This window comes from Pristis pectinata, chromosome 18 (assembly GCF_009764475.1).
Source record: "Pristis pectinata isolate sPriPec2 chromosome 18, sPriPec2.1.pri, whole genome shotgun sequence".
Taxonomy (NCBI): domain Eukaryota; kingdom Metazoa; phylum Chordata; class Chondrichthyes; order Rhinopristiformes; family Pristidae; genus Pristis; species Pristis pectinata.
The window spans coordinates 10347414-10360674 of record NC_067422.1 but is presented as its reverse complement, the minus strand read 5'-3'; the positions used below and the strand labels follow the sequence as shown (position 1 = coordinate 10360674).

Below are 13261 nucleotides of genomic sequence, written 5' to 3'. Positions count from 1 at the left end.
ATACTCACTAGGGCTGTACCTTTCATTGTCTTTGTCCTGCCCCTATTAGTCTGTCCAAGGTGCATCATGTTGCACTTATCAGGGTTAAATTCTATCTCGCGTTTCTCTACTCATCTTACCTTCCTGAAGTCCACAATCAATTCCTTGGTCTTGCTGACGTTGAGTGCGAGGTTGTTGTTGCAACACCACTCAACCAGTCGATCTATCTCACTCCTGTACACCCACTTATCGCCATCTGCCAACAACAGTGGTGTCATCAGTGAATTTATAGATGGTGTTTGAGCTGTGCCTAGCCACAAAGTCATGAGTGTAGAGACAGTAGAGCGGTGGGCTAAGCATGCATCCTTGAGGTGCACCTGTGTTGATTGTCAGCAAGGAGGAGATGTTACTACCAATCTGCACTGACTGTGGTCTCCCGATAAGGAAGTCAAGGATCCAATTGCAGAAGGAGATACAGAGGCCCAGGTTTTGAAGTTTGTTAATTAGTATTGAGGGGATGGTGGTGTTGAATGCCGAGCTGTAATCGATAAACAGCAGCCTGACGTATTTTTGCTGTGTCTAGGTGCTCCAAAGCTGAGTGGAGAGCCAGTGACATTGTATCCACTGTAGACCTGTTATGGTGGTAGACAAATCGCAGTGGGTCCAGCTCCTTGGTCAGGCAGGAATTAATTCTAGGCATAACCAACCTCTCAAAGCAATTCATCTCAGTAGATGTGAGTGCTACTGGGCGATAATCATTGAGGCAGCTCATCCTGTTCTTCTTGGGCACGGATATGATTGACACCCTTTTGAAGCAGATGAAAACCTCCGACTGCAGCAGTGAGAGGTTGCAAATGTCCTTGAACACTCCAGCCAGTTAGTCAGCACAGATTTTCAGTACCCTGCCAGGTACACAATCGGGACCTGACGCTTTGCGAGGGTTCACCCTCTTGGAGGATGTTCTGATATCGGCCTTTGAGACAGAGATCACAGGGTCACCAGATACTGTGGGGATTTCGCACAGGTGTAGTGTTACTCTCCCTTTCAAAGCGTGCGTAAAAGATGTTGAGCTTATCAGGGAGTGAAGCATCACTGCCATTTTTGCTGTTAGGTTTTGCCTTATATTTGCTGTCCTCCAATCAAATGGCACCTCACTGTGAACAGCAAAGGTTTTTTAAAAATCTGTCAGGGTTCGAGCAATCTTCTCCTTTGCCTGCAAGAGTCAACCTGGAACGCATCTCATCAGGCTCTGGGGATTTATCTACTTTTAAGCCTAAAACAGCATCTTATACCTCCTTCTTTTAATGATGACATGTTCTAGAATTTCACTGTTCCCCTTCCTAAATTCTTCGACTATAATGCTTACTAGGAGGTATACTCTGCTTGCTAGACTAACTTAGTTTCTTTTTATTTTTGACTGTACATCTCCTCTTGTGTCTCATTCCCCTGACAGATTAGTTCAATCCTGTCCCAACACTGCTAGCAAACCTCCCTGCAAGGACATTGGATCTGTTCCGGTTGAGGTGAAACCCATCCTGCTTGTACAGGTCCCATCTCCCCGAGAAACTTTCCCAGATATCCAGAAATCTGAAGCACTCCCTCCTACAACTGTCCCTTTTTAGCCATACATTCAACTGGCTTTTCCTCCAAATCCTATACCCATTAGCACATGGCACTGGAAGTAATCCAGAGATTACAGCTTTAGAGATCCTACTCTTTAAATCTGTGATGCAGCTCCCTAAGTTCACTTTGCAGCACCCCATCTCTCTTATCTATGCCGTTGGTATCATTGTGGATCATGACCTCTGGTTGATTACACTTCTCACTGGAACACTCTGTAACTGTTCTCATTTTACTAGTTTATCTATTTTTCCATACACTAGACTGGTATACCAAGATCCTGCTCCTACTCAATTTAAAATTCTATTCTTTATGAAAGTTTGCTTTACCTTTACCTGTTTTTTTTATTTCAAGCTGTATTACTTCGCATTTTTCTTCAATATCTGTTTTTCAACTATTGTACACTTTGTTCTCTAATTCATATCTCCAAGCTGACTTAATTTATTATAATACCAAATTTGTTGTCTTCGGTGTATTTTGCATTTTGTTCATGAGTTCAAGTCATTTACGCATGCATAATAAAAAGATTGATGTAATTACAGAGATCAGTTAACACCAGTCTCATTGTCCAAGGAGCTTCCTTTTACCTATCTTTAATCCCATTCGACTGAGACCTCTACTTTAAAATGTATGAGGTATTGGCTCAGAAATTGATCATATTACTCAACTGTCTTGGGGGAATAAACGGTCTCAATTTGTTCTGAATTTCCATTGCAATTTATACTTGCAACAGTCTGTTCTTTCACCTCAGGATAATGATGTTTCACTATAGCACTCAGCAGTGAGTCCAGCAATGGACTTGTTTTCTGGATTTTGGGTTTTAGTACACCGGTGCAGAAGTCAGATGAGTTAACCTGTGAGGAGGATATCATTGGCAGTGTGCCAGACTATTATTTAATCCCATTAGAGCTGCCTAGTGTTATAAATCAAATTGAATTGAATAATTTGCTTGTTTTTCCTTTTATGTTAAAGAGGAGGATTTGGCGAGATTGACTGACTGAGTTGTCATGTTCAAATCCAATGCCAGGCTCAAAACAAGTTCGTCAATCTAGTTTTATTTGTATTGTAAATTTTTGTAGTGGTTTATAATAACCAAGTGGCTTGCTAGGCCTTTTTAGAGGAGTTAGGAGCCACTCTCATTGTTCTTTGTCTTGAATTAGATTTAGCCATGTATGGATGGCAGATTTCCTTTCCTGAAGGACATCAATGGACCAGGTTATCCTGCAACCAGCACCTTTTTCCTCATTACCCACAAAGTTTGAAATTATTAGTTATGTACTTCTTTCTGTGATAAACTCCACTTGCAAAGTTTAAAGATATAGTTTGCCATGGTACTCCTGTACTTGTTATTTTTTTCTTGAAGTGGGCTAACATTTATAAAAGCTAATTTTTTTTAAAACCAGTCCTGTGGGAATATCTACAAAGGTCTGGCACAAAGTGGAGCCTGGGGCTGTTTTGATGAATTCAACAGGATCTCTGTGGAAGTTCTGTCAGTGATTGCAGTGCAGGTAATGCAAAGTTCTTCAATTGCAACCTATAGAAGATAGCACAAAAGTTACAATTTTTCTCTATTTGTTCAACTTCCCTGTTTCAGTAGAAATATTCTCTGTCACATTAAAACATTACCCTTCATCCAGTGGTATCTATGATAGGACACTTAAATTCGAATAGATATTTCTTGAACTTGTATGCCATCCTGAAATCAGCACTGCTCAAAGAGAATGTATCCCAATTGGGAAACCTGAGGCTAACCCATAATTTGTATTATTCTGGTTGAATATCAGCACCTGTGGTGCCTTCAAAGACAGCTTTCTCATTTTATTAATATCAGAATATTTGTGACTCAAAAGTAAATTTTTGAATGGGAAGAGAACTAATTGCAGCGAGTCATCAGTGCTGTGAAGTCAGGAGAAGTTCTGCTCTTCCTGGCTGCACATTAAACAGAAAACAAAACTTTGTAGTTGTTTACTTAATTCCCACCACATCTGGAAAAATTCAAAGGTGCAAGCTCAGTGTCTGCTTTGTTCAGGCCATATGAATTTTTCTGAGGAATTTTAAAACTGCCGCCTTAGATCAGTTTTACCTACAAAGAGTTTCTAGAATGCTTTTTTTTATTACATCCATAAGCAGAATGCTGGCCATCTATTTCCTGGGAGTGGTGTAGAGTTGGCATCCAGCATGCTCTATGCAATGGGAAATGGTGCAAAGCTCTTCTTGAATGGCCTTAATAAATTTCTCCCTGTTTCATTCAGGATTATCAAATGCCTGTCTTGAAAATAAAACAGGTTTGAAATTAAGTAATAATCTAGCAAGGTTGATTTCTGCTGGAGTTCACACAGAGATTCAAAAAAAAGTAGAAAGCCTTGTTGATTCATGGGAAGAGAAATATCCTCATAAAGCGATCTTAAAAGTTTTAAATGGATGGCATTTAAAACCGAATGTAATTTTAGAAAGTTATTCGCTAAGATTAAGCACTACCATAAATGTTGCAGGTAAAATGTGTTCAAGATGCAATACGTGACAAAAAGGAAAGATTTAATTTTTTGGGAGAAAATATTGTTCTCGTCCCTTCAGTTGGGATTTTCATTACCATGAATCCTGGTTATGCAGGACGTACAGAGCTGCCAGAAAATCTGAAAGCATTATTCCGGTAGTGTAACAGATTTTTTAAACTTTATTTTATGTCTATAAATATGGTGTCTATTCAAAAACATGTTGCAAAGTCACTGCTTGAGCACTACAATTAAAACTGATGACTCCAATGTGATTTGCAAAATGTAAAATGTTGTGATTCTTTGCTTTATAATGTTTCCTATTATAACAGACTTATTTTAGTTACTGTGGGTTTTTTTGTCAAATTGTCACGTGTTATATGTTATAGTCTTATTTTCTTGATAACTGGTTTAAAATATCCAAAACAAACATTAACAAAATAATAGATTCAGAAGTATGTATTTCACCAAACTGTGAAAAAATATCCATTGGCAATCAAAAAAAATTGCAGTTGCTGGAAATCTGAAATAAAAATAGAAAATGCCTGAAAAACTCAACAGCCATTAAATTGACTTTTGTTTAATGACTTCCATAAACTTTAACATAGTTTAAGTATTAAGTGCAAGTTTTTTCCAAGAACCCAGGCTTGAACTTATTTTTTATACACTGTGGTTTCAGATGGAAAGTTGGGTGGAGCTTTGGCATATGGAATTTAATCCTGACAGTGTGAGGTCATGCATTTTGGGAAGTCAGTCAGGGATAGGACATACATGCTGATGAATAGAGGGACCTTGGAGATCAAGTCCATAGTTCCCTGAAAGTGGCAACGCAGGAAGGTAGAGTGGTGAAGAAGGCATATGACATGCTTGTCTTCATAGGTCAGCACATAGAATACAAAAGTTATGATGTTATGCTTCAACTTTAAAAAACACTGCACTTGGAGTATTAGTGAGTTCTGGTTGCCACACTACAAGAAGAATATGCTTGCACTGGAGAGAGATTCTCCTGGATTGCCTGGATTGGAGGACTTTAGTTATGGAGAGAGATTGGATAGGCTGGGCTTGTTTTCCTGAAGCAGAGGAGGCTGAGGGCTGACCCGATAGAAGTATATAATATTATAAGAAGCATAGATAGGATAGATGGAGTCTTTTTACCAAAGTAGGGGTATCAAAAATAAGAAGGCATAGGTTTAAGGTGAGAGGAAGGAGTTTAAGAGGGTATTTGAGAGGAAAGTTTTTGACACAGAGACTGGTTGATATTTGGAACTCGCTATCAGAAGAGGTGGGAGAGTCGCGTGCAATCACCATTTTCATTGCAGAACAAGCTTCCAGCTTGTTCAGCAATGAATAATCCATAAATAAATCCATGGGAACAGAAATATTACGTTGCTTTCAAACAGCCGTAATGAGAAATCTTTAAGTAAAATATGAAAACATTTTAAAAATATTTTCTTGAAAAGTAATAAAACTGCAGATACTGGAAATCTAAAATAAAGACACATTGTTAGAAATATTGGGCAGCTCAGGCAATATATGTGTAGTGAGAAACCGAGTTGAGGTTTCAGATCTGTGTCTTTCACCAACATTTTGATTTCACTTTTTTTCTGTTCGTCATGATTATCCATTCCTTCTAATTCTGATTTCAATTTGCAAGTCTACCTTCACATGCTGAGATAGATGTTCCCAAACTTTTGGAAGACTATTCTATGTCGGAGGACTATTTCTATCATTTGAGGTCAAAACAGCAGTCCATGGGAAGAAAAAATTCCTCCTAGTCAATATTTTTCAGTTAGGTAGCTGAAAATGATAAACAGTTTGATCAATGCCAGGTCCTTCTCAGAGGCATAAACTGAACTCTCACTCCTGTATCTTTGAAGGAACAGACCAGTTGATGGGTGACCTTATCCCTAGTATTCTTAGTTCAGTGATTAAATGACCAATTTTTTATTTGTCTAAATTCCTGTATAACTCTGGAAGGAGTTAACATTTCCAAGTAGAGAATTATTTTTCTGAGCATTCTCTGGCATGCCACCCTTCAATGATCAATCCAAATTTGGTAATAATGTGGGCATAACTGCTTTGAACCTTGCAGTTATACATTTGTGGTTTGACTTCATATCTCTTGGGGCGGAAAATAATGTCATCCAACAGAAATCCTCTTGTTGCAATCTAGTTTAAAGTGAATAGCTTGTGCAGGACATAAGAGGCTGAAAGGTTTTCACAGGCAGATGGGAGTGCAAAGTTGATGTTAAAGCAAATCAGCCATGATCTTAATAAATGGCAGGGCAGGTTCGAAAGGTTGGGTGGTTTACTCCTGTCCCTAATTTGTACATTTGTAGTTCCTCTTGTACTGATAGCCTTGTCTCTTCCATGCCTTACTAGAGTTGTCAATGCACTTCTCAAATGCGGAGATCATTATCGCAACTGGAACTTTTACTTTAGTGTCCACACACAGCCTTGCTTTGCCATAGGCTACAGAGACAGCTTTCTTTTGAGTTTTGGTTTTGGTGATAGCTGCTCAAGGGTCTTTTTCATTGTTCAGGATCCACTTTACACTCCACTTTAGCAACAGACAATGTAAAATATCTCAGGAATAATGTTCTTGTATTACTAGTTTACTTATGTGTATTATTGAAGTTAATCAGGAATGAAGTGTAGTTTCTTATAGCTTTGGTAAAATTTCTGAAGTGCCATAATTGACAATAGAAGTTTTAGCAATTCTGCTTTTCCAAATTTCCCACTGGGTTTTTATCTAGGCAGAGGCTGGGATAATATTAATAATTCACTTCTGGATCACCTTTTTTAAATGCAGCAATGTGTTTCCTATCAAAGATTAATGTGTCTTCAAATTTCCAGATTTATGGCTTCCAATTTTATCTTCTTTTAGACCCTGTGCTATGGTTGTGCCTGACTTTGAACTGATCTGTGAAATCATGTTGGTTGCTGAAGGTTTCATTGATGCCAGACTTCTTGCCAGAAAATTCATTACACTTTACACACTCTGTAAAGAGCTTCTTTCTAAACAGGTAACATCAAAGCATTGTTTAATTTAGACAGCTCTGCATACTGTACAATATATTCTTCAAAAATGTCATTAATTTTCAACTAAAGGGCATTGATGTAGTGTAAATAACATGATTAAGAAAAACCTGATGGCACTTCACAGGAGCACATCCAATAAAATTTGACATAAAGCTGTATGAGACAGATGTTCTAATAAAGCAACATGAACTGGAGGAACAGTACCTATGTTTTGATTAGGTACTTTATTGTTCTGTGGTCTTGACTTTAGGTTGAGAACACGATTCTCCAGAACAACAAATGCTGTTAATAATAATGAATTTTCTGCTTTCAACTATATTTAGTTTTGCTAGTCCCATTATTTCATGCTAGTCCCTTACACTATAAACTTTCTATCATTAAATCATTCCTGTGTTCCAAATGACCACGCTTTAATCTTTCCTCTAGACACCCATTTCCCCATTTATTTTGTTTTTTTTTAAGCTCTGGCTTCTTTAGCTTTTTTTAATTTTTAACTTTACTTGCTTTGAAACTACTAAGTCAACAAGATCTTCCAGTCTACTGTAAAGTTAATGAAAATGCACAGGGTAATTTTAATTAGCAAGAACAGCTGGGTTTGAATTGATGAGCTTAAAATTGTAAGCATGACTCAAATTCCACCCTACTCCCCTCTTCATAGAGGCAAGATGGGATAAAGTTTACAGTTAGGAGACATGACAAAATGAAGGAGTTCATGCTTGTATATATAACATGCATTCAAAGGCTGATAAGTGGTGATTAATATTTGTACGATTAAACCACTAGGCAAAAGACTTTCTCCAACAAGGTGCAGCCTGACTGTCCTTGATATTCATTGGTATTACCATGCCAATCCTCCACCATCAATATGAAGTCAGCATTGATCATAATCTTGACCAGCTACATAAAGATTGTAGCTACAAGAAATGGTCAAAGACTGAGTAACCTTTGGCAAGTGACTCATCTGCTGATTTCAAAATGTCTTTCTTCCATCTGCAAGGCTAAAGTCAGGAACATAATGGAATAACCTTGTCTGAATGAGTGCAGCTCCAATAACGAGATGCTCATTACCGTCCAAGACAAAGCAGCCTACTTGAATGGCATACAGTCCACCAGCCTAAGCATTCATTCCCTTCACCAACTTTGCACTATGGCTACAATGTGTACCATCTACAAAATACATTGCATATATTTAATTAGGCTACTCTGACAGCATCTCCCAAGCCTATGACCTGTACCACCATGAAAACCAATGACAACAGGTCCAAGGGATCGCCACTGTCTGCAGATTTTAATTTTTGAGTCGCTGATCACCCTGATTTGGAAATGTATTGGAGTCCTCTATCGTTATTGAGTCTAAATCCTGAAGCTTCCAACCCAAGTACTGAGTACCTTCACCAAAAGGACCACCATGAAGCAGCTCACCTCCACTTTCTTGAGGGCAATTAGGATTGGGCTTTAAATGCTGGCATAGCCAGCAGCACACACATGCCAAAAATAACTAAAAGTTTTAAAATATTAGATTTTGTGGAAAAAATGTTTTCTTTTTATTTCCAAATCAGTGGATGCCACTTATTTTAACAGTTTAAAAAAAAGACCCCAAATATGTACCAATACTATCTCTTTTGCAGGACCACTATGATTGGGGATTACGGGCTATCAAGTCTGTGCTGGTTGTGGCTGGCTCTTTGAAAAGAGGAGATCCAAATCGTCCAGAAGACCAGGTCCTTATGAGAGCCTTGAGAGATTTTAATATTCCTAAAATAGTAACAGATGATTTACCTGTTTTTATGGGACTTATAGGAGATCTATTCCCAGCATTAGATGTGCCAAGAAAGAGAGATTTAGAATTCGAACAGGTAAAGTTAAAGTTCATGTGCTTAGTTCTCATCATTTGTAAAATGTTGACTTGATCACATTATGCACGTAAACATAGAATTTTCAGAAGTATATTAAAAGTATTCATAAGGCACACTAATCAGAATTTTTTTTGTAGAATCAGTTATACATAAATAGTGTCATATATATACATACATAGTACTCTATACATTGAGTGTACATACTCTTTATAAAGTATTGTTTTTATGTCTATACAGGCGATCTCCATGTTATGGAGTGTTGCATTCCTAGAAAACAGTTTGTATTGTGATTTTGCGTAATGTGAAGCTGCATCATCTGCACTTCCATCAGGAAATGCAAGTTGAAAAAAAGTAAATTTTGTGTTTATTTATTTACTTTTTTTCCCTCCACATAAATTCTGTGAGAGTGAAGTTTATTCCATATTTGTGATTTGTGAATTCTATAAGGGTAAATTTCCATTACCTAAATGACTGTAATACAGGGGTCACCTGCAATGTTTTATACATGTTTCCTATCAATATTAGAGTCATTTTAAATCCAGGGTACTTACATTGTATGTTATTTTCATGTGTTGTTGATGACATAAATGTAGAAAAGTATGCAGAGATTAAAAGAGCATAAGAAAATAGAAATACATATTGGCTATTTACTTGATTTTTACAGTACTGAAGGAGGTCACTTGGCCCATTGGGTCAATGCCAGCTCCCAGCAAAACAATCCCATCAGTCCCATTCCCCATTTCCTTATTTCCCTGTATCCTGGCAACTTAATTTCTCTTTCATGCCCATCAGCTCCACTTTTATTCTTTTTGCTATTCTCCTACAGTAATGGATAATTTACAGTAGTCAATTGACCTCTTTGAAAGGTAGGAATGAGCAACAGCACTCAATGCAAACCTACTTAGGCACCAAGATAATATGCAAATTCTACACAGACAATATCCATGCTCAGGATCAACCCTGAAACCCTGGTGCTGTGAGGCAGCATCACTAGCTACTGCATCACCTCATGTTACCCCATTAAGCCCTTTGAGCCTGCACTGCCATTCAATAATTCTGTCTTCTCCCCTATTCCAAGTCATTATTTGCTGATCATCCAGCTTTCTGGGAGAGAGATTACCAAATATTCACAACCAGTGAAGAAGTTTCTCCTTATCTGAATCCTAAAAAGTCCGCTTCTTTTCCTCAGAATTTGACCCCTAATTCTTCACTCTCCAGCACACACACGGTCCTACTAACATTTCAAAAGAGTGAATTAAAAGTGTCAAACAATTTGCTGGAGGAACTCAGCAGGTCGAGCGGCATCTGTGGAAGGAGAGAAATTGTTGATGTTTCGGGTTGAAACCCTGCATCAGGACTGAGTCAGTCTGCATCTTGTGTGTTGCTCCAGATTCCAGCATCTGCATCTGAATTAAAAGTGTGTTGGGTATTAATAGGAGTAATATGTAATAGTCTGGAAAATGTGCCATTCTTGCAGCATCAAAGTCTTGAGAGTGCTAGATCAGAGTTTTACGATAGTATGTGACTTTTTCCACCAAAATGCACCACCTCAGATTTACCGATATTAAAATGACTTGCCTATTAAACTCCCCTCTTGCAACCTTATTAGGGTCTTCCTATATTTTGTTGCATGCTTTATTTGCATTAACCACAACTTTTGACTGGTGTGGTGTTCAGTTTTTGAAATTATGTTACACAGACTTAGTATCTTATGAGTGCAACAGGCCCCCACGAAGCCACAGTCTCTCCAGCAGTTTCCCATCACTGCATTTTCTGAATGCAGGCACTGCATTCTTCCTGATCCTCAGTAAGTACAAGGGGTGAATTTTTAGAATTAACAGTTCAATATTGTATTGTTTTCACATCCTGAATAATTTTAAGGTAATTCATATTTAGTTATTTTAATAATTTGCTTTTCTAACACAACAACTTTTCTTGCATTTGTATAGATTGTTAGGCAGTCAATTCTGGAACTTCATCTACAACCTGAAGATAACTTTGTCCTGAAAATAATTCAGCTGGAGGAAATACTTCAAGTACGTCACTCAGTTTTCATAGTTGGCAATGCTGGAAGTGGAAAATCGCAGGTAAATATCAGTTTGAAATGCTTGAGATTTTAAATTTTAAATTAAATTAAATTTTATTTACTGCATGGTAACAGGCCCTTCCGGCCCAATGAGTCTGTGCCGCCCATTTTAAACCCAAATTAACCTACCCATACGTCTTTGCAATGTGGGAGGAAACCCACGCAGACACGGGAGAACGTACAAACTCCTTACAGACAGCGACGGGAATCGAACCTCAATCGCTGGCGCTGTAATAACGTCGTGCTAACCGCTACGCTACCGTGCCGCACGAGAGTGAACTTTTTTTTTTTGAAATTCATTCATGTCCTTTTGATGTACCAAGATTCACAATTTAACTATTTGAGGACAATTGATTCCTCATTATGACCAGTTTATCAGGCCACAGAACCACATTGATTTTCAATTCTGCTTTAAAGAAACAGATGTTTTCTTTTCTGTTTTTTGTCCTCAAATTTTCCTGGTGAGAGAAAGCTAATGTTACCATAACCTTATGAGAGATGTGTAAAAAGCTATCAGTATCAAAAACGTCGGTCAGTTTTTCTGCCCAGCCACAGAATGAAACACCCAAGTATGCGAATAGGAGTCTAGTGATTCTGATCGTAACATAAAACCAGAAGAATTTAAGAAATAGCAAGAGGAATACTCCTTTTGACTGATCACTAATTACTTGCAAAACAATCAGTCTCTGTCTTGCATGTACTCGGCAACCTAGCTTCCATAGCTGCCTTGGATAGATAGATCTAAAAATTCTCCACCCTCTTGGTAAAGAAAGCTCTTCTCTGTTGTGAATAAGTGATCTTTTCTATTGAGAATGTGGCCCCTGGAAATCCAACCAGAAGAAACATCAACTCTATCAAGCCCCTTAAGAATTTTATTTATTTCAATGAGATCACCTTTCATAGAACATAGAACAGTACAGCACAATACAGGCCCTTTGGCCCACAATGTTGTGCCGACCTTTAGACCTCTCCTAAGACTATCTAACCCCTTCTTCTCACATATCCCTCTATTTTAAATTCCTCCACATGCTTATCTAGTAATCTCTTGAATTTGACCAATATACCTGCCTCCACCACTGCCCCAGGCAGTGCATTCTATGTCCCAACCACTCTCTGGGTAAAAAACCTTCCTCTGATATCTCTCTTAAACTTCCCACCCATTATTTAAAGCCATGCCCTCTTGTATCGAGCATTGGTGCCCCGGGAAAGAGGCACTGACTGTTTACTCTATCTATTCCTCTCAATATTTTGTACACCTCTATCATGTCTCCTCTCATCCTCCTTCTTTCCAAAGAGTAAAGCCCTAGCTCCTTTAGTTTCTCCTCATTCTTTAAATCTCAAAAGAGTACGGGCCTAGTTTACCTAATCTCTCTGTAAACAACAATCATTCCTTCCAAGGAGTCAGTCTGATAAATCTTCATTGTACTCTTTCTCTATTGAAAGTGTGGTTAAGTTTGGGAATCTAGACCTGTAGACGATATTCCAGATACAACCTCACTAGATGTCTCCACTCTTGTACTCAAATGCTCTTGCAATTAAAGCCAATGTGGTGTTTTCTTCTTAATTGCTCACTGAACCTGTATATTAATTTTCAGTGATTAATGTACAAGGGCATCTAGGTTCCTCTGAACACCATAGAGTCGTAGAGCACTACAGCACAGAAACAGGCCCTTCGGACCATCTAGTTCATGCTGGCCTGGTTTTCTGCCTCATTCCATCTCCTTGCAACCGGACCATAGCCCTCCATACCTCTCTCGTTCATGTACCTATCCAAACTTCTCTTAAATGTTACAATTGAACCCGCATCCGTCACTTCCACTGGCAGCTCATTCCACACTCGCAGCACCCACTGAGTGAGGTAGTTCCCCCTCAGATTCCCCTTAGAGATTTCACCTTTCACCCTAAACCTATGACCTCTAGTTCTAGTCTCACCCAACCTGAGAGGAAAAAGCCTGCATGCATTCATCCTATCTGTACCCCTCATAATTTTGTATACTTCTATAAGATTTCTCCTCATTCTCCTGCACTCCAGAGAATAAAGTCCTAACCTATTCAACCTATCCCTATAAACTCAGGTCCTCAAATCCCAGCAACATCTGTCCAAATATTTTCTGCACTCTTTCAAGCTTATTAATATTTTTCCTGTGGGTAGGTGACCAGAAATGCACACAATGCTCTAAATTTGG

At 38.4% G+C, this 13261-nt stretch overlaps 1 protein-coding gene across 1 annotated transcript in view; it reads left to right on the top strand.

The window, feature by feature from the left end:
- LOC127580014 (dynein axonemal heavy chain 17-like) overlaps positions 1 to 13261 on the top strand; it is a 251034-nt gene that overhangs the window by 123814 nt on the left and 113959 nt on the right. The window contains 5 exon segments of the mRNA XM_052033141.1: positions 3003 to 3107; positions 4092 to 4249; positions 6979 to 7117; positions 8762 to 8989; positions 10939 to 11076. Coding sequence (XP_051889101.1) covers positions 3003 to 3107; positions 4092 to 4249; positions 6979 to 7117; positions 8762 to 8989; positions 10939 to 11076 — 768 coding nt within the window.